The 20,502-nt window shown below is 41.3% G+C and overlaps 1 protein-coding gene across 2 annotated transcripts; it reads left to right on the top strand.

Annotated features, from left to right (window-relative positions):
- The first annotated feature begins 800 nt into the window (after positions 1-800).
- On the top strand, positions 801-19,994 carry rab33a (RAB33A, member RAS oncogene family). 2 transcript variants are annotated; one of them, XM_043705248.1, is made up of 3 exons: positions 801-2,548; positions 2,966-3,339; positions 18,326-19,994. In XM_043705248.1, the coding sequence occupies exons 2-3, from the start codon at positions 3,085-3,087 to the stop codon at positions 18,764-18,766; spliced, it is 696 nt and encodes a 231-aa protein (XP_043561183.1). In that variant the 5' UTR covers positions 801-2,548; positions 2,966-3,084; the 3' UTR covers positions 18,767-19,994. The 2 variants fall into 2 exon arrangements, with proteins under 2 accessions (XP_043561183.1, XP_043561182.1); XM_043705247.1 differs by having other exon boundaries at positions 801-3,339.
- Positions 19,995-20,502: the final 508 nt, after the last annotated feature.

Below are 20,502 nucleotides of genomic sequence, written 5' to 3'. Positions count from 1 at the left end.
TGGCATGCTTGCCTTCATTGGAAGAGGCATTGACTGTAAGGATAGACAAGTTATAGTGCAGCTTTATATAGCTTTAGTTAGCCACACTTGGGATATTGCATACAGATCAGGTCACCACACTATCGGAAGGATGTGGATGCTTTGGAGAAAAGGTTTATTAGGATGTTGCCTTGTATGGGGGATTTTAGGTATGAAGAATGTAATGTAACCTAATCTAATCTAAATAAAGGTTGGATATACTGGGTTTGTTTTCACTAACTATAATTTTTAAAATGCCTTCACCTTAATGACTTTTATAAACTTATAAAAATCAGATTAAGATTTCGAAGTTTTAGGAGTCTTAAAACGCTTAGCTGATCAGGCGCAAAACCAAAAACTCTTCCCCTGTAGTTTTAGGCAGTGATTTTTTTCTTACAAACCGTTGATATCTCTACAGCTGCACCTAATGCTGACTTTCAGACCACCCACATCCATTATGAAACTGCACGGCACGTTTGTTATTTCAGTGAAACCCGATCTCCAAATGCTTGCTCACTTTCTCAGTCTGACCGTTGTGAAGACACACTCGTTAGTTGCTTCATAAAAAAAGCCAATCACCGAGCTTTATGCAGGTATTCAGTCTCTGAACTTGCCACATGGTCGCTATCCCGAAACTGTCTTCTTCCTCCCTTAAAAAATAATGCAAAACAGCAAATACTGCCTGACGGAAGGAAATCCAGTCCAACAATCATTTTTTTCTTTGCAATCGTACTTTAATATTCCCAGCTCAACCCGAGCAATGATTTCATACTGGGTTTTTTTTAAAAAGTGGGTAATCTTGACACTTAAAATACATTTCAATACCTTGCCCGAATAAAGGTTTTTTTAGGATAGGAGTTGGCAGTGATAGTAGCCGGTGCAGTGTAGTCTTTGCCGAGCATAAGCTCCTCCTTGGCCCTACTTGAATGCACACATCCAAATATCGTTTCATTTAATAAAATACTGGAAATACTTAGCAGAACAAGCAATATCCACAAAGAAGGAAATGTTATTGTTCTCTATTGACTCTGAGTAATCATTTCCCCTTCACAAATGCAGCTTGCCCTGCTGAATACTTCAGCTTGTGTTTTTCTCACTGTCGACAGTAATCACTAGCTAGCGAGTACGGGTTGTCCACCTCGGGAATTCCGTGTCACTGGGCATGGGTTTCTGTGGGTCCGTGTGTGGCTGATGAATCCAATCCCACCGCAGCATCCCCAACCAGACAAATGGCAGGTGTTTCCCGGAAGTGGAGCTAGTCCTTCAAATTGCTAGCATTCCTTTCTCAGGTTCCTGTTCGTATTTCTTCTTGCCGATGGGTGTTCTCAAAGAGTTGTGTCCCTTCATACAGGACTTTCCTTCAAGTCACTTTTTCTTGCACAACAGTCTTCAATGTGTTAACCTCTATGTTGCATTTCTCGAAGGAAGCCTTCAGGAGCGTCTAGATAGATGCCTGGTATGGGATATCTTTTAACGTGAGAATATTGTTGCACATCAGCAGACCCACGTTCACTGACAGTAGGTAGATCCAGCGCCAATGGTAAGGAAATATTGGCTCGGAATCTCCCTATGGTTTGCAGCCGTTATCACTCACATAACTTACTCTTTTGTTCTAGTATTTTGCTGTTATATCATTGTAGTTAACTGGTTTCACTTTTGTATATTATTAGGCCTGAATTGATCCATCTGGTATTTCTCCATTAATATAAACATGTGGCTATTATTGAGAATTTCTGTCTTGTCAGCCACAGCACCATTTTGAAGGAGAGAACATTAGAAGAACCATGTTATTGGGTGCACTCCATATGTTATGGTTCTGCAACACCAATGGCTATGAGGCAATATATCCAGTGCTCGGCTATGAGGCAATATATCCAGTGCTAAATGCTAGGAATATCATTCCTAATTTTCCCTCTGTACAGACGTTATCTGAACGGATTGTCATTATAGGAATATTAATACTTTAAAAAAATGAAGGGGTGAGCTAAAGCAACAGGAAATAGCTCAATGTATTTGTTGCCTGAAGTGATCACACCTCTTGTCATTTATTACCCTTTAACGTCCTCCTGAAAATTCATCCCACCTACACATGCTTTTGGTCCCTCAAAATCTCTCCTCCATCTTTGGCTTTGTGTACATTTCCCTCCCCGCCCCCCTGCGGTGGCTGGGTAAATTGTCCATATGCAACGCGATATTCAAATGTAAGCTGCTTGCTGCTGGAAGAAAATTATTTAATCCCTCGTCTGGATCTGGGCTCCCATCGGGGGGCACCTTTTGAAATTCCAACAAATAACCTTGGAAGTCCCGATTAATAAAGGGGGGCTGGAAAATCAACTGGTGGGCGATATAGTGACCTCAGATATGAACATAGCACATATAATCCTCGCTTTAGTGGAATGAGGTCCTGTGGCAATCGCAGTTCAGTTTCACGATTTACAGAAACCTAGCTGGACCACCATAGGACGAGTATGGAACTCCACCATGATGGGAAAAATGAAGAAAGCGAATCAGTACTAGTTACGACATTTTGGTAAATAAAAACATTATTTGCACGGAAGAAGAGCACTAATTTAGAATGCTTTGCATGTAAGAAGGAGACGTTATGTTGACGTGACGCCGCCGGCCCTTTAAGTGACGGATGCCCTGTGCTGAGAGCAGTGCTTTGTCCTGCTGTAAGCGCTCTGCCTCCATCACTGCGTCAATTTCACCTGATCAATTACTGCGTGGCCCCATTAATCAGCACCAAACAACACACACACAAAAACCAACAGCGCTCACAGCGAGAGGGAATGTCCAGGGGAGCTGCCTCATAACATCACCAGGTTTATCATCAACCCGATCCTTCCCAATCAAACTGAACACAACAAGCTTCGCCCTGCATTCTGACAATCCCAGCCCTGACCCGAGTGTTGTATATTTAATGTTTGATCTTCAATCTTTCTGACAGCCGGTTGTGGTTTCACCGCTAGCCAAGGGCTCTTCATTCCTCTTGGAGCGTGAGAAGACTTTGTTTTTGTGTGAAGATTTCTCTTTCACTTTCGTCAGTAATACAAAGCGGGTTCCACTATGGCAAATCAATTGACGGCGAATGGCGACTCCAGGGGTTTCGGATCGAAGAAGGTCTCCACCGATTACGATTCGTCTTTGGAACTGTCTGTGCAAGCGCGGATATTTAAAATTATTGTAATCGGGGACTCCAATGTTGGCAAGACATGTCTGACCTTCAGGTTTTGTGGGGGAACGTTTCCCGACAAGACAGAAGCCACCATTGGAGTAGATTTTCGCGAGAAACCGGTGAATATAGAAGGGGAAACAATCAAGGTAAGAAACGCTAGGATAACTGCATTATCCATGTTCGGTTCTCACATGATCAACCAACGCACATCCATTGTGATAATTCTATTTCCCTTCTCCACTGACGAAATATTGTCTAACCCAGTGAAACTTGTTTTCATGACTATGCCAGTCTTCAGATCACTGTGAGAATGAGGGCCACTAGCGCGCTATGGTCATGTCTTCATTTCAAACCTCCCCATGAGGAAGGAAGACTCATTTCCCAACTTGCCGATGATGTAGAGATGGTTAACAGTTCCAGAAGATTAGATGGAAACATAACATTGCAGGTTTCCACCAGCTCAGTTGGTGCTGTTCGAGTAGCATCCAGTTCAGATCTGGGAGGAGGAAACGCTCTGGGTAAGTAGTAAGTAAGGCACACCGTTATATTTTGAGTTAAACAGCATAGCGTAGCCCCTCTGTCCCTGTGCTAGATGAATATTCCTTGCAAATGAAGGTTGGGTGATACAAGCATGGTCTTCCTAGGAACCCACAAAACACAATTCTCATAGCACATCCAACTGAACCGAAATTTATTGGTACAAAGGGAACAAACAATGTACAATGGTTCTTGTTGGTCTGTCTACCCTGTCTCCCTCAACATCTCTGTCAGATTCCAGTTTTCCTCATCTGAGGAGTCAGGTGGTTCTCCATTTCCTCCTTTTCTAAACTCTCAGTATCATTGAGCTTGGTTGTGCATTATGCTACAAACGTTCACTAATCTGGAGACTCTGTCCAGGAAGGACTGGAATATTCCAGCTGAGTATATCTTGAGAAGATCAATTGTTTGTGCACTGATGGCCTTAGTGAATGCATAGACAGCATCGTATTGCTGCTCACCATTAGTTCAAGGGACTTCCAGTCAGATCATCAGTTATGTTTTCAGGAGATATGGTTGATCATCTATGAGTAAGCCCTGGAGTTGGTGTTTGAAGTATTGGGGGAGGGAACATTCCAGGAAACTGGGAGTTACAGAGAATGTAAATATTGTAACTGCTTCCTGAATATAGCAAATACACATCTGCAGGAATTGTTGTCTGTTATCACAAAAGGCTGGACATTGAGGGAGTGAAATTGTTTCCTGCTCAGAAATCTGACTGGCTGCCAGGGAGCACTGAGTGCCACATGTGGGCTGGTGATGGCCCCTTCTATCTGGTGGAGGGGGGAGCATGACAATGAATGGAAAAATAAACTGCTTGGGCAGCTAGGCTGCCTGGGGCCATGGTGAACAGGGTTAAACTGAATTACTTTCCAGGATAGAGCATTAGTAACTTCATGATTAAACTTGTAGGCTGACAGTCGGGTGATCCCTTACACGTCCGTAATCGAAATTTGAAAGGAACTTGTGGCCCGGAAGCTAAATGTTGCTGTCACCTTCAGCCCCATTCTGATCTTCCTATCATTGCTCTTCACCTCTTCTTGTCCTTTGCCTTCTTTGTTTTTTCACTCTTAACTATGCTGAGCTTGCTGCTGGTTCAGTGATTCCAATAATTGGTACAGAAATCCTCATCTATGAAGAAATACTCAGGCTGAAATGTTTGCTTTCTATGTGATTTCTTTTTTACTCGGTCAGCCTACCCTTTAGTCCCTGTATCAGGCGGCTGCTGCCATGTGTGAAAGCTCTGCAGCTTCCTGGACGTGGAGAAGTGCATCCTCCACCATCCAAGATTTCTTTTCCCCTTTCCAGTTACTGGTATGTGCAAGATATTTGTGCACTTTATCTTAACATTGTTTTCCATGCACATGATAAATACCATGCCATGATTACTTATTTAGAGAAGATGAGGTAACAGAATGCTTGCTGTAAACTTTTCATTTTATTCTTCCCCCCGATACCCCTCTTTCAAATCACTTCTGTACCCTTAACCATATTTCTTTCCATGACCTTCTTGATTCCTCTCCCTTCCCTGTCTTTCCTGCTTCAAACACCTCCCATTAATAGCAGCTCATTTATAATCTCCCTGGACAGTCCTTCTCCCTAATCCAGCTCCCACTCACATATCAGCACTCAGCCTCGCCCTTTTCTCCCTTCCCACTTCACCAACTTATCCCAAAATATCCAGCTCCCATTCCTGGTTGTCCTCATTGCCTTCATCTCGCTCTTCCTCCTAGTTTGCTCCCTCTATTCCCCATGATCAGGCCATGAAGTTAAATTACTTTCCATTCCTTCATAGCTGTCCCACTATTGTGTCAACTTTTTCTATTTGCCCCTCTTTTATGTTATACCTCAATTTGTTGCCCCTTTTAAGTTGATCTTCCTTTTGAATTCAGACATGCTTGCCTGCCTTGCTCAAGTTTGCTAGAGAGAGCTACTGTGACTGTGTGATTGGGCAGGCTAGTACACCTGGTCTTTCTGCTTTCACCTCTAGCACTGTGATGTGCTAAATTGTGTATGCCTGAGTGCTCCAACTGCACTTTTAGAAGCTATACACCATGGTGAGACTTCACACAAGTGCTTGCACCAAAAATCTCCTTGAAGGAGCCAAGTGTTACAGCATGGGAGCTTTGAGGAAGCTGGTTCACATCGAGTAAATACTGTCAGGTTTATAGCCTCACTTGTTGACTATTTTTGGCTTACAAAGTTGTGTCCAGGAATACAATTCCAGCGCTTTGGGGCTTTAATCAACAGGAATAACATGCTAATGAATATGGAAAGGATTTCTGACCATCAAGGTTGGAAACGCAGAACTGCCTGAGCATTTCTAAGAACTTAATAACAAAGCTTTCACCTGTCCTCAGAAAACTGTCATTTTGCTTCCCATCTAAGTAAGTTTCCCTGCCTGTTCTTCTGAAAGATCCAGGCAAGCCAGGGATATTTGTAACTAAAACTATCTTACACCCAGATCCATTCTAGTGAATATTCTCTTCAACCCCTGAGGGGTCTCACATCCTTTGAAGTGTGGTGACCAGCACTGTGGCCTAACCAGAGCTTTATAAAGATTCTGCATAATTTTCCACTTTTATACTCAATGTCCCTAATTATGAAGATTTATGAAGATCCCATATGCTTTATTAACAATTTTTTCAAATGCCTTGTCTTTAAAACTCAATGTGTGGGTCTGCCTGTCCTGGAACACTCTTTATAGCCCAAACATTATGTCTAGATTACTCCAAATAATTGCTTTTGCTGAAATGCACCACCTCGCACTCTACATTCTAACTTTCATCTGCTATTTGGACTCCTTTGCTTTGTTCTGTTGGGATCCTGCTATCTTTCGATTGAACATGCTCAGCTACATTTCCACAATGCTTGTTTCATAAGTGTTGGAGTGAGGCATTGACTTAGACCACAGATCTATAATTGACCACAGCATTTATTCTATGCTTTTCAACAATCACTTTCTGTTCGTCAGTCACCTTGTCAGCTCTGTTTCTCTTCCACAGATATTGGCTTACGGTTCCATTAGCCCAGTGATTGTTATTCATGTGTAGGGCTTTGCAGCAAGTGCTAGTGTTATGATCGCGAGGAGCCTTCCTGAGATACCCAAACCTGCTTTCCTTCTGATGCATGATTATAAATGCTCTCTGATCAAGGGTTGCTGGATAATGAGCAGAAATGGGAATGCTGAAGTTTTCATTCTTTCGGTTCAGGAAATTGAGGCCAATTATTGTTCCATTAGTATTCTCTTATAAATAAACTAAGATCACAAATTACTTAGGACATTTCTGGTTGATTACTTGAGTGACTAAAGAAGCTGTAATATGATATTTCTATAAGTTGGTAGTTCATTGAACATGCATGCCACCAACTCAATGCACTGCAGATTGGTTCTGAGATATTGGGCCATCCTTGGATGCTTATGACCTGCTCCAATGTGTAGCTGCATCCAAGATGATTAGTACAAGAATGATGGGTGTGCGCAGGAGGGGAGAAATTCTACTGTAAACTCTAATTAAACTAGCTAAGGTGATATCATTTGTTTTTACCCTGCGGCTAGGTGAGATATTCATCACATCTATGATAACAAGCCTCCCTTTTCTTCCTGAAATGTGACATGGTCCAAAGAATTAATGTGTTGGCTGCTTGAATGACCAATAGTGAAGAGGTGTAAGAAGGGAATTGTGGAATTTCTGCAGGGGTTTTTCCCTCCAGGACACCCTGGTCCACTCTTCCTTCACTCCCAACAAACTCCACTACCCCCCCTCCCCGACAGCCACACGGCATCTTTCCTTGCAACAGCTGAAAGTGTAACACCTGCCCATTTACCTCCCTCCTCCTCAGTATCTAAAGGCCCAAACATACCTACCAGGTGAAGTAGCATTTCACTTGCACTTTTCACAATCTAGTCTACTGTATTCGCTGCTCACAATGTGGTCTCCTCTACACTGGGGAAACGAAGTGTAGACTGGGTGACCACTTCACAGAACATCTACATTCCACAAAAAAAACCTTGAACTTCCAGATGAAACCACTTTAACACCCCACCCTGTTCCCTGGCCAACATCTCTGTCTCAGGCTTGCTGCAGTGTTTCGCAAAGCTCAGCACAAGCTGGAAGAACAGCACCTCAGTTTCAGCTTGGGGAACCCTCAGCCCTCCGGACTCAATATCAAGTTCAACAGTTTTAGGATCTGAACTCCCCATGTCCAAGTCTGCTACCACACACACACCAGGCCTTGTTAGCATATGGTCTACCAGCTTTTGTTTAACATGTACCTGTAGATTTTTAAAAAATATATTCCTGGGGTGTGGGCTGCGAATGGTGTTGAACAGTGTGTAATCATCAACAAACATGCCCACTGCTGAACTTATGATGGAGGGATATGTCAACCAAAGATGATTGGACTGAAGATTCTATGCTGAGGAATTCCTGCAGATAGGTGCTGGAGCTCAGGTGGTTGACCTCTTAACATTCTCACACCCTGCTTCCTGTAAGGATTCCATCCAATTCTCCTAGTTTCTCTATCTCCATCGCATCTTGTCTGATAATGCCACCTTTTGCAGGGGTCCTCAAAAATGCCCACCTTTTTCCTCAACTGAGGATTCCCTGCTACTGTGGTCAAGACAGGACTCTTAGCTGTGTTTGACCCATCTCCCCCAGCTCTGCCCTCACCCTTTCCCCTCACTCCCGTAACAATGTTAAGGTTCTCCTGTTTATCACTTATTACCCCACCAGCCTCTACATGCAAAGGACTATAAGCCACCATTTCCATCAACTCCAACAGGATGCCACAACTAGACATACTATTCCCTCCCCTCCTTTGTCAGCATTTTGTAGGGTCTGTTCTCTTCCGGTCATTCTGGTACACTCCTCCTCCATCCCCTGCAACTCCACACACTCCCACTGCACCCTCCCACGCAATCACAGAAGGTGTAATACCTGCCTGTTTACTTCCTCACCATCCAAGGTCCCAGACACACCTTTTAGGAGAAGCAGGCAAAGTACTCAGTCAATCCAGTCTACTGCATTCACTGTTACAATGTGGTCTCTACGTCAGGGAGATGAAATATAGAGTGGGTGACCCCACTTTGTAGTACACCTACAGTCTGTCCACTAAAGTGACCCTGAGCTTCCAGTTGCCTGTCACTTTACCACACCATCATGTTCCCATTTCTGTCACAGACCTGTTGCAGTGTTCCAGCCAGCCTCAGTGCAAAGTTGAAGAACATCTAACTTTTGACTTGTAGACCTTGCAACCTCTAGGACTCAACGTCAAGTTCAATAACTTCAGAGCATGATTTCTTCCTTCCATATTTTTATCCACCCCCACACCCACCCCACTGTTATGACACTGGTTGCTTTTACCACAGTTACCCATTCTCACCTACACCGAGGTCTGAGAGGGGAAAGATATAAAAGAGACCTAAGGGGCAACTTTTTCACGCAGAGGAAGGTATGTGTATGGAATGAGCGACCAGAGGAAGTGGTGGAAGCTGGTACAATTGCAACATTTAAAAGGCATTTGGATGGATATATGAATAGGAAGGGTTTGGAGGGATATTGGTCGGGTGCTGGCAGGTGGGACTAGATTGGGTTGGGATATCTGGTTGGCATGGACGAGTTGGACCGAATGGTCTGTTTCCATGCTGTACATCTCTATGACTCTATGACTCTATATGGTTTGAGATATTATATGGGTTGCATTCAGTACAGTTCACCCATTTTTCTCCTATTCTTTGGTCTTATTATAACTTATTCAGCATTTTTTCTGTCCTGGCTTCCTAACCATAATTATCTTCTTTAACCTGTTCTACCATACTCTCTGTCTCTGGGGTCCATCTCCACCTATTCATTTAACTCTCACTCCTACACACTCTCCCAACCTCAACTTCAGCACAAATATTATATTTTCCTAACTACTAACAGTTCTGATAAAGAGTCACTGGACTTGAAATATTAACTCTGCTTTCTTCCCACAGTGCTGCCAGACCTGCTAAATCTCTCCAGCAATTTATGTTTTTGGATCTATTATTATTTGTCACTGTACTCTGTTCTATCCATTGCACTGTTCATATAGCAAATTACTCTTTTCCCCAGTCATATTTTCACTGTAACTGATACATCTTTAAAAGTCAAAATTGTGTAAACTCTGGGAAGAGACTGTACTTTGTGCTGAATGGTTAAATTTCTTTTTCCTTTCCACTCTATTCACGTACCATAGGAAAGCTTGCTGTTTTATTTTTGTGTTGAGATTCTCAGTTAATGTCAACTGCATGATGGGACAAACAATAGGTAAACTACGTAAAAAGAAAACTATCATCTCTGATTCTGAGTTCCTGACCACCATCTAGTGACCTATCTTGGAAAGCACGCCATTGTGGAGATTGTTTTGCTTTTGACTTGGCTTTAATGCTCCCTCCTGCCAATACGTAAATAGTGCATCTACATGGTAGGGAGTTGGAGCAGCCATACCATTTCCATGGGAGCTATTTACTCAATGCAGATCAAGAATGAACCAATAACCTTGCTGATGTAAATGTGTTGCTGCTACATCAGTAAGGCATTCCATCACCAAGCACTTGGATAAGTTGAACTTGCTCTTTTCTTACTGAAACATGATTGCCTCATATGTTAAGTAAAAGTTTCAGACTGACAAGTAATAATTAATTGTTCTGATGGAAAGGGATGTTCAAAGATAATACCAGTTAGGTATTAGCCAATGTCAATAGTCTAGTCACCAGCATATTTCTTTGCTGAATTTGCCAAATCTACATAATTGTGGCGAGTGAATCTGTTTTTGTTTAATAACCCATTTTTTTCCAGAGGCATGGTTTTGTGTTAAGATGTTTTGTTATTGTATGGTAAATTTCCAATTTGTATCTGCAGTACCCTAAGCAGAAATCCAGTTGTCTGAGGAATCAAGAAGAAAATTCATCAGTAGATCTCTCTGACTTGACTTTTGCAAATGTCTAAAAGCTTATGTGTATAGTGTGACTAGATTCCAGAAAGAGGAAAGTTTATGTGGTTTAACTGTTGTCTGAGGCAGTGCTGGTGGAGCAGAAACCAATGGCCCTGATTTACCCAGTTCAGACAAATTCTACTCAAGATAATAAGAAATGTGGCTAATGGTATAGCCAATATGTCCTAGGTGCAGCCATGTAGCTACCTACCATGTAGCTGATGGTCAGTAAGAGGTTATTTAATCAAGAAGAAAATTCATCAGTAGATCTCTCTGACTTGACTTTTGCAAATGTCTAAAAGCTTATGTGTATAGTGTGACTAGATTCCAGAAAGAGGAAAGTAAGTGGACTTGAGCAGGATAATTAAATTTTAAATACAGACCTTTCAATCCTGTGTGAAGCTTCACAGTGCCCTTTGGCCAAACAATTATTTAATGTGGAGGTCTAGCTATTGTTAAAACATCTTGCTACTCTTTTGGATATTGATTTATATTTACTTCAAGTTCAATATAATTTATTTCTTTATTCTCTTATCAACATGCTGCCCTGGCAGATGAGTTGGAACTGCTTTATGTTAATTGACCTAATTGCATTTACTGAACAGGGTTACTCTGAAGGAGAGATTCAATATTGCACTTATGAGAGTTCTGTTTTACTCTGGACTCAGTGTGGGGTATTGATAATGTACAAGGTGAAAGTTATTGAATGCAGAAGCACCAGGAGCAACAAAATCACTCAGTGTTAAGCTTGTTTATGTGGTTTAACTGTTGTCTGAGGCAGTGCTGGTGGAGCAGAAACCACTGGCCCTGATTTACCCAGTTCAGACAAATTCGACTCAAGATAATAAGAAATGTGGCTAATGGTATAGCCAATATGTCCTAGGTGTAGCCATGTAGCTACCTACCATGTAGCTGATGGTCAGTAAGAGGTTATTTATCCTAACATGACATTCCTGTTGGTTTTTTTTAGTAAGAGGCAGGAAGGAAGTGGATGAGGTATGGGCGTGATTGCTAGTATGTTAATCCAGTGTCACAGGTAATATTCTGGAGACCTGCATTCAAATACCGTCATTGCAGATGGTGGAATTTGAAATCAATAAAAATCTGGAATTAAGAGTCTCATGATGTTGATGAATCCATTGTCGAATATTGGGGGAAAACCCCATCTGATTTACTGATGTCCTTTAAAGAAGGAAACCGCCAACTTTACCTGTTTTGAACTACATGTGACTTCAGATCACTGCAATGTGGTTGACTGTCAACTACCCTCTGGGATAACTGAGCCAGCAATACCTTCACCCTGTAAATAAACACACAAAAAAAGGTGTTTTTCAGTTAGTCTGGATAATCACCAACTAATACAAGATGATTCCTCATTGAGTATCTATAGTTTTAATCAGATGGGGTGCCTGGTGGCTCAGTGGTTAGCACTGCTGCCTCACAGCACCAGGGTCCCAGGTTTGATTCCAGCCTTGGGTGACTGTCTGTGTGAAGTTTGTACATTCTCTCCATGTCTGCGTGGGTTTCCTCCAGGTGCTCAGGTTCCTCCCAAAGTCCAAAGATTTGGAGGTCAGGTGAATTGGCCATGCTAAATTGCTCACAGTTCTAGGTGCATGAGTCAGAGGGAAATGGATCTGGGTGGGTTACTCTTCAGAGGATCGGTGTGGACTGATTGGGCTGAAGGGCCTGTTTCCACACTATAGGGAATCTAATCTAATCATGTGTGATGGTGGGACTTGAACCTGGACCTTTTGACTCAAAAGCTGCACCACCACTGCACCACATAAACCCTCCTCAGTTTGTGCAATCTAATCGAAGACTGGGGCCTTATTAGGTTTGAATTATGAACAGGTTTCTCTGGTCTCACTGTACATTTAGTAAATGCTGCTTTCCTAATGTTGGCTGGAAAGGATAGAGAAGTGTGCAGTTGTGTGAATCTTTTTCTTGTTGAGGTTTCGATGATGGACTAGGATGGACTTGATTTTGGTCTGTTTGTCAGAGCATTGTTCTGCTGGTAGTTGCATGAATTCTTTTGACAAATGTTTCTATTTATTCACTACTTGGTATGTGTGTAGTATATGACTAAAATGACTGCCTTTTGATAACTGGTCATGTCTGCTCTCCACTCTGCAGTGTTGTCAGATCTCAACAGTATCTCCCAAATATTTTATACAGTGTGAAATATTTTAAAAAGAATCATCAGTGAAGAAGGAGAAGAACTTGAAGTTTCCAAATCCATCCACTTGAACTGTTTTTGTCAAGTTGAGATAATTGACTAATGGCCATTACATATTTGGAAATTGTTTCAAGGTGCAGTTGTAGTATACTTGGCTTTTGAGCTGTAAAATTAGTCATTTTTAAAACTTGGAGCAGCAAACAACAATATTTGGAGTCTTCACAAATGTATCAGTGCTAGTTTATAGCAACAGATCAATGCCTTAGCCTTTCTACAATAGTCTGATCCGATGGCAGTATTTATCTACCTATTTATTTATTTTTATTGCCTCATGGAATGTAAGGATTGCTATTATATCTTATTGCATATATATCTATATATTGCTCATCCCTAGGAGAATGTTCAGTGTTCCCATGTATCTGCTGCTCTTGTTCATCTAGATGGTCAAAGTCAAAAATCACATGACACTCGCTCACTAGCTAACTGAAGAAGGAGTGGGACTCTGAAAGCTTGTGGTATCAAATAAACCTGTTAGCCTATAACCCGGTGTCATGTGATTTTTGACTTTGACCATCTAGATGAACAAGAGCAGCAGATACATGGGAACACTGAACATTCTCCTAGGGATGAGCAATATATAGATATAGCTTCGAGATGGTAGCTTACTACCAACATTTCGCAGCATTTCAGGATGCAGATAAATGCTGGCCTAGTCAGCAATGGCCATACCGCATGAAGGAATAAAATAAATGTTGCCTATGTATATGTAGCAACAGCCCAACACTTCAGATTTCCTCTGAGAACTTTAGATGTTTTGATGTCTTCTTATTTACTGAACATTACTGGCAGAGCTGCTGTTAGTAGAATGCTGTAAATGGGTCACACAGCAGACCCATGCACTCCTGCAGTCTTCTACTGATGCCACCTTTTGGTTGGTTGCCCACCTCCATTTACGAGGTCTATTTTCCATGGCACAAGGAACATTAGATCTGACAGTTAATATTCTAGGAAAACCAGCAGCTTGGTAACATGATTTGGGGCCTAATGTTATTTATAGTTTAAACATAAATTGAAATTTTACAGATGCTGAGTCCCAAGGAAATACCTTAACATTTGAAATATTGACTGACATCTACTTGGACACTGATCCACTGAGTACTACTGGTGTTTTGCTTTAGCTTGGATTACCTTCCTAGTCTCTTGATCATTAGCAAATTCTAGTTTTCAGTAACCTGGTGAGCAGATGGACAGGGTGACAGTGATAGCTTCAGTCGAGACTTTGTAACTTGGTAAACAAAATGTTAGTTACTGGGTTGGAACAAAAGCTAAGTGATTAGTTAAATCAATACCTTTGAGCATACCTTCAATTTATCAATAGGATATGCACAAAGAACATTATGAAGCTTTTGTGTAGTTCAAACCTTATAAATGAAGTATAAATGAGTTGTTAATTGTCCTTTTTGTAGCAGTTTTGCGACATGTGGCCTAAAGAGTAATTCCTCGTACTCAGTGCATAAATAAAGTGACTGCATTAAATTTAAGATGTCCAGTGACCGTACTAAGAGTTCAACCTTCATTAATCTCATTGATGACTTTGGCATCTGACTCCGAGGTTTGAGGGTAATCTGAAAAAAAAACTCTTTGGTTCCACAAGGCTGCTGTAGTTTCTGCTTCAAGCAAGCCCCATGATAATTATTTTATTAGGCAAAAGTGAGGACTGCAGATGCTGGAGATTAGAGTCAGGTGTGTTGTGCTGGAAAAGCACAGCAGATCAGGCAGCATCTGAGGAGCAGGAAAATTGACGTTTCGGACAAAAGCCCTTCATCATGAATGAGGCTGGGTGCCTCAGGGGGTGGGGATGTTTGGGATTGGGCCTGGGGGGAAGGTAGCCGAGAGTGCATTGGGGGATGGAGGTGGGGGTAAAGGTGGTAGGTGGGAGGGGAGGCTGGTGCAGATAGGTGAGAAGGAAGATGGACAGATGGGACAGGTCATGAGGATGGTGCTGAGCTGGAAGGTTGGAACTGGGGTAAGGTGGGGGGAGGGGAAATGAGGAAACTGGTGAAATCCACATTGATGCCCTGGGGTTGGAGGGTCCCGAGGCTGAAGATGAGGTGTTCTTCCTCCAGGTGTCGGGTGGTAATGGAGTGGCAATGGAGGAGGCCCAAGACTTGCATGTCCTCGGCAGAGTGGGAGGGGGAGTTGAAGTGTTCAGCCCTGGATTTGGAAAAATAACTTTTTCCTGATCACTTTTACAGTATAACTTTAAATATGATCTCTCATCATTAATATCTCAAACAGAAGTAAGAGCAACACTTCACTGGCCCAATCACAACTTTTTAAATATGTCTTTGTTAAATCTTTTTTTTTGCTGTAGTGGAAACAAACCCAGTATTTCTCATAGCTAAAATTTCCCTACCTTTTGAATCTCTACTTGTACTAAATGATTTCAATTTCCTTTCTTTAGCGAAGATCAAAATCTGTATATTTTATTCTAAGTGTAGCGCATCGTGGCTATACAAGACATTGGCGAGGCCACTTTTAGAATACTGCGTACAATTTTGGTCGGTTTTCTATAGAAAGGATGTTGTTAAACTTGAGAGGGCACAGAAAACATTTACAAGGGTGTTGTTGGGACTGGAGGGCTTGAGCTATAGGGAGAGGCTGAATAGGCTGGGGCTTCTTTCCCCTCTGAGTGTCAGAGACTAAGGGGTGACCTTATATAAGTTTATAAAATCATGAGGAATATGGATCAGATGAATAGCCAAGATCTTTTTCCTAGGATGGGACGGTCCAAAACTGAAGGGCATAGGTTTAACCTGAGAGGGGAAAGATTTTAAAAGGACCCGAGAAGTGATTTTTTTATGTCGAGGGTGATGCATGTATGGAATGAGATCTGCCAGAGGAAGTGGTGGAGGCTGGTACAATTACAACATTTAAAAGGCACCTGGATGGGCACATGATAGGAAACATTTAGAGGGATTTGGGCCAAAGGCTGGCAAGTGGGACTTGGTCAGATTGAGATGTCTGGTCGGCTCAGATGATGTCTGGGGTGGCATGGTGGCTCAGTGGTTAGCACTGCTGCCTCACAGCACCAGGGACCCAGGTTTGATTCCCACCTTGCTGTCTGTGTGGTGTTTGTACATTTTCCCCGTATCTGTGTGGGTTTTCTCCAGGTGCTCTGGTTTTGCCCCACAGTCCAAAAATATGTAGGTCAGGTGAATTGGCCAAGCTAAATTGTCCATAGTGTTAGGTGCATTAGTTATGGTTAACTATAGGGTAGGGGAAAGGATCTGGGTAGGTTACTCTTCGAAGGGTCAGTGTGGATTTGATGGGCTGAAGAGCTTGTTTCCATAATGTAGGGAATCTAATCTAATCTAATCTAGGTGAGTTGGACCGAAGGGTCTGTTTCCGTGCTGTATGTCTATGACTCAGTGAATGTTTTAGATAAATCCAGCATTATGTCTTCACTGTCTTCACTATCAAAATCTAATTCAGACTTTTGATGATTTTAACTCCTTGCATTACCTTTTCCACCAAATTGTACATTTGAACTCTTTAAGGCTCATCTGCATCTTCGATTCTATCAGTTGAGTGTTTTACCATTCCATTGTATTTCTCCTAAGACACATTTCTTTTCACTGATCCACCTAAAATTTGGAAAACATGGCAGATGCATTCAGTCTATGACTTCATGGAGTATTTTTTAATACTCCCCTCTATTTGCCAAAACTCCCATTTTTGTGTATTTAGCAAGTTTTATGCTTTTGTGTTTTGCCATCAAGTCTAAATTTTCTACAGATACCTCAAACAAAATTGGATTTTTGTGGCGTGCCATTTTTAAACTGAGCAAGACCCATTTACCATAACTCATACATGAACAATCAACCAACTTTCCATGCACGCTTTTGCATTTGTTTTGGCTATAGATCTTTCTAACAAACCTCTCATGAAACAATTTTATCAAATGAGTTTTGAAAGTTCATAATTTCTTTAAATTAGATTACAATTAACTCACACATTACCAAAGGGTTACTAATTTTATTTAGAAGTATCATGTTTTCTAATTTTGCCCTTAGCTAGGTATAAACTAATAGATGTACAGTCCTGTGGTTTAGTCTTCTTCATCAATTGAACAATTTTATGTTGGCTACTTTCCAATGTCCCATAGTATAATTTGCAAAATATGGAAATTGAGAAAAGTATTTTTCTTGTCTGACATCCTTAAATAACTGGCATGTTTGCAGGAGTGGTGACCTGAATTTGTTTTAATCACATGGTAGGTGATACAGAAAAATGCTGTGACAGAATTTCACATCAGTTCCCAACCAGTGCTACATTCCTGATTCCAGCTGGTTTCAACTTAGTGACAATTCTTTGTTTTTGAATCAAACTGTGAATGTTGACAGGCTATTCAATTCAATGCCAGGAATTTGAGAACGTGTTTACTGAAGTTGAATGGCTGAAACACATGAAATGCTAGAACCAGCTTACATTTTCTTAAGTATATGCCACAACATTGTGGAAACACTACCTTGCTAGTGACAAGATGTCTATGTTAATAGGGAAGGAATTCTGACTTTGGTTTCTTTGTCCCAATTCTTGATTTTGAAGGTGTAAAGATGGGAGTTGAAGAAAAGGCCATCTCACCTCTTGGCTAGGGGTTTCATATGTTTTGGGAAGATCTACATAAAGGAGAATTACTTCTTTTATAGCCATGTGAGGTGACTTTATATCAGCAGGGGAAGATGATGGGTTCAATTCTTATTCTCTGCTGTGTTGCGATGATGTTAGTAATTTCTTGGCAATGTTCAAAGAGCAGCGAGATACACTATTAACCTCGCTGAAGTTTTATTGTACCACCCAAAAGAAACTTAAAATAAATTGGGTGATCATCTCATTCCCTGGCACAACACTTGTTTAAAATCTATTCATAACTTGACATTTTCCAATTTTACTGATGGTTCATTGATCTGAAATGTTAGCTTTGTTTTTCTCTCCACCAATGCTGTCAGATCCGCTGTGTGCTTCATTCTCATTTTTATATCAATTTTGTTGATTTTGGATCTTTGCTAAGTGTAAAATTCCTGCCATGTTAGTCTCTATAACTCTACTGCATCCAAATATTTTTGCCTTTTGAAGTTCTTTGAAGATGTGATTTTAACATGTTACATATATGACTTTCTTTTCCTTTCCCTATCTGTTGGTACAAAGGGGGGTGCTAAATTTGGTCTCTCTTCTAAGCAATAAGTTGAAAATAAGAAAATGTGATTGCGCTATTATTATATCCAGATCAGATATTTTAATTATGTCACGCATAAAAGCAGTCACATGGTTAGAGATTGACTATTAGAAGGTTGCTGGTATCTCTAGGACTGTGTTTCATCATGAGCAACATCTTTCAAATTTAGACGTGGGGATCATTTAGAGAAAATTATTCACAATTTCTTTCTCTTTTTCAGATTCAGGTCTGGGATACTGCTGGCCAAGAACGATTCAGAAAAAGTATGGTACAACATTACTACAGAAATGTACATGCTGTGGTCTTTGTATATGATGTAACAAAACTGGCCTCCTTTGAAAATCTCAAAGCGTGGATTCAAGAATGCAACAGCCACTCAGTTTCACCCAGTGTGCCAAGGGTCCTGGTCGGAAACAAATGTGATCTCACTAATGAGATACAAGTATCTTCCAACATAGCACTCCGGTTTGCAGATGCCAACAATATGCTTTTGTTTGAGACCTCAGCAAAGGATCCAAAAGAAAGCGACCACGTGGAATCCATTTTCATGTCTCTGGCATGCAAGCTGAAGGCACAAAAAACGTTGACATTTCAACAGATGGAGAAAAGAGATGGAAAAGTTCATGTACAGTCTAATGCTAAGAGTACATGTCCATGTTGAGTCACTTAGGCTGAGGAGTTGAGTGAGACTGAAGCTTGTGAGACTGTGCCCATGTCAGTTTGCTAAAACTGCCTGTTCTTCAATGTGTCCGATATCTGAGAAAAATCAGTGAACTTTTAGGGTTCCTAAAACCAAAAACCTCAATTACAATTCTTTTATGATAAGTCTGTAACCCTTTCAGAAATCTAAATTAATTTTAAGATAAATGTTGCCATCTTTTGACAAACTGCCAAATTTATAAATATAGAACAATGTACAACATAATAAGATGATGAGATGTCCATTGCCAATTTTGTTGTTAATGTTTAGGGTGCATGAAATAAAAGGGCTATTCCCACAATCTTGCACTTTCGGTAGAAAACTATGTTGCAAGTGAATCCAGATCAGATATTAAGCAATTGCAATATATCCCTGATTTTTCAATCTGTTCTCCTGCAAGATGTGTGCACAACATTGTTGAATTACAGGAACTCTGTATTTCCTTTGTAACCAATGTTTTGAGTTTTGGAGCATGTTGTTCTCAGAATTATGATTTTTGAAAGCTTCCACTCCTCTGAAAAGCCAAAAATCAGCGTATATTTAGTGGCAATATTTGTGAAAGGGTAAATGTTAAAATATATCAAAATATTTTCAGCAAAGGATAAATACAATTTTATGGGAATGTGATCAGTGAAAATCTTATGATGGTAGTATCTGATGGAGTCCTCACTGGGATTTCAGACTCTGGGTCCTAATCAGCATTTCAGTTAAAGCCTTTACTACTGATTCGGCAGACACCTGGTCCTGTTGCATTATAGATTTTTGACAAACTTTGAATAAAGAAGAATTTGCTGAAGAAAACCACCATGAATTGTGTAAATGATGGGATAGCTTCAAATGCTTCATATTTTGAATTTGTAAAACAAAAATATCATTTTTAATCAGATCAACCAACTATGATCAGAATAGAGACCTCAAACCATTTTTAGTTTTTTATATTTGACCCAAAGTTAAGGTGATCAGAATAGGTAATAAGATTTTAAGCTGTGATCTAATAAGAATTAACTGAAGAATAGTTCATTTCTTTTAAACTTTGCTGGTAACCCTTTAGAAGTCAATTTTCAATTGTTTGGTTGCACTGAACTTAAATATTGCAAAAAAGAGACATAATGTTAGGGTGATAGATAGAAGCTACAGGGACATAGTTACGCCAGAGAACAGAGGTAGCTAGGTAACAGTTAGAGGTGGGAAGGGGAGGAAGCAGGCAGTGCAGGGATCCCCTGTGGTCGCTCCCCTCAACAATAAGTATACCGCTTTGGATACTGTTGGGGGGGACGGCCTAGCAGGGGTAAGCTGCAGTGACCGGGTCTCTGGCACGAGGTCCGGCTCTGAGGCTCAGAAGGGAAAGGGGAAGAACTGGAGAGTGCTAGTTATAGGAGACTCTATAGTTAGAGGGACGGACAGGCAGTTCTGTGGACATGGGCGAGACTCTCGGATGGTTTGTTGCCTCCCGGCTGCCAGGGTCCGTGACATCTTGGACCGTGTCTTCAGAATCCTTAAGGGGGAGGGTGTGCAGCCAGACGTCGTGGTGCACGTTGGCACCAACGACATAGGTAGGAAGAGGGGTGGGGCGATCATTCAGGAGCTCAGGGAGTTAGGCTGGAAGCTAAAAGCTAGGACGGACAGAGTCGTCATCTCTGGGTTGTTGCCGGTGCCACTGACAGAGAGGCAAGGAATAGGGAGAGAGTGCAGTTGAA

Source organism: Chiloscyllium plagiosum, chromosome 15, assembly GCF_004010195.1.
Source record: "Chiloscyllium plagiosum isolate BGI_BamShark_2017 chromosome 15, ASM401019v2, whole genome shotgun sequence".
Lineage (NCBI taxonomy): Eukaryota > Metazoa > Chordata > Chondrichthyes > Orectolobiformes > Hemiscylliidae > Chiloscyllium > Chiloscyllium plagiosum.
Note: the sequence above shows the minus strand (reverse complement) of the source record. Positions and strands in the feature narration are given on the sequence as shown.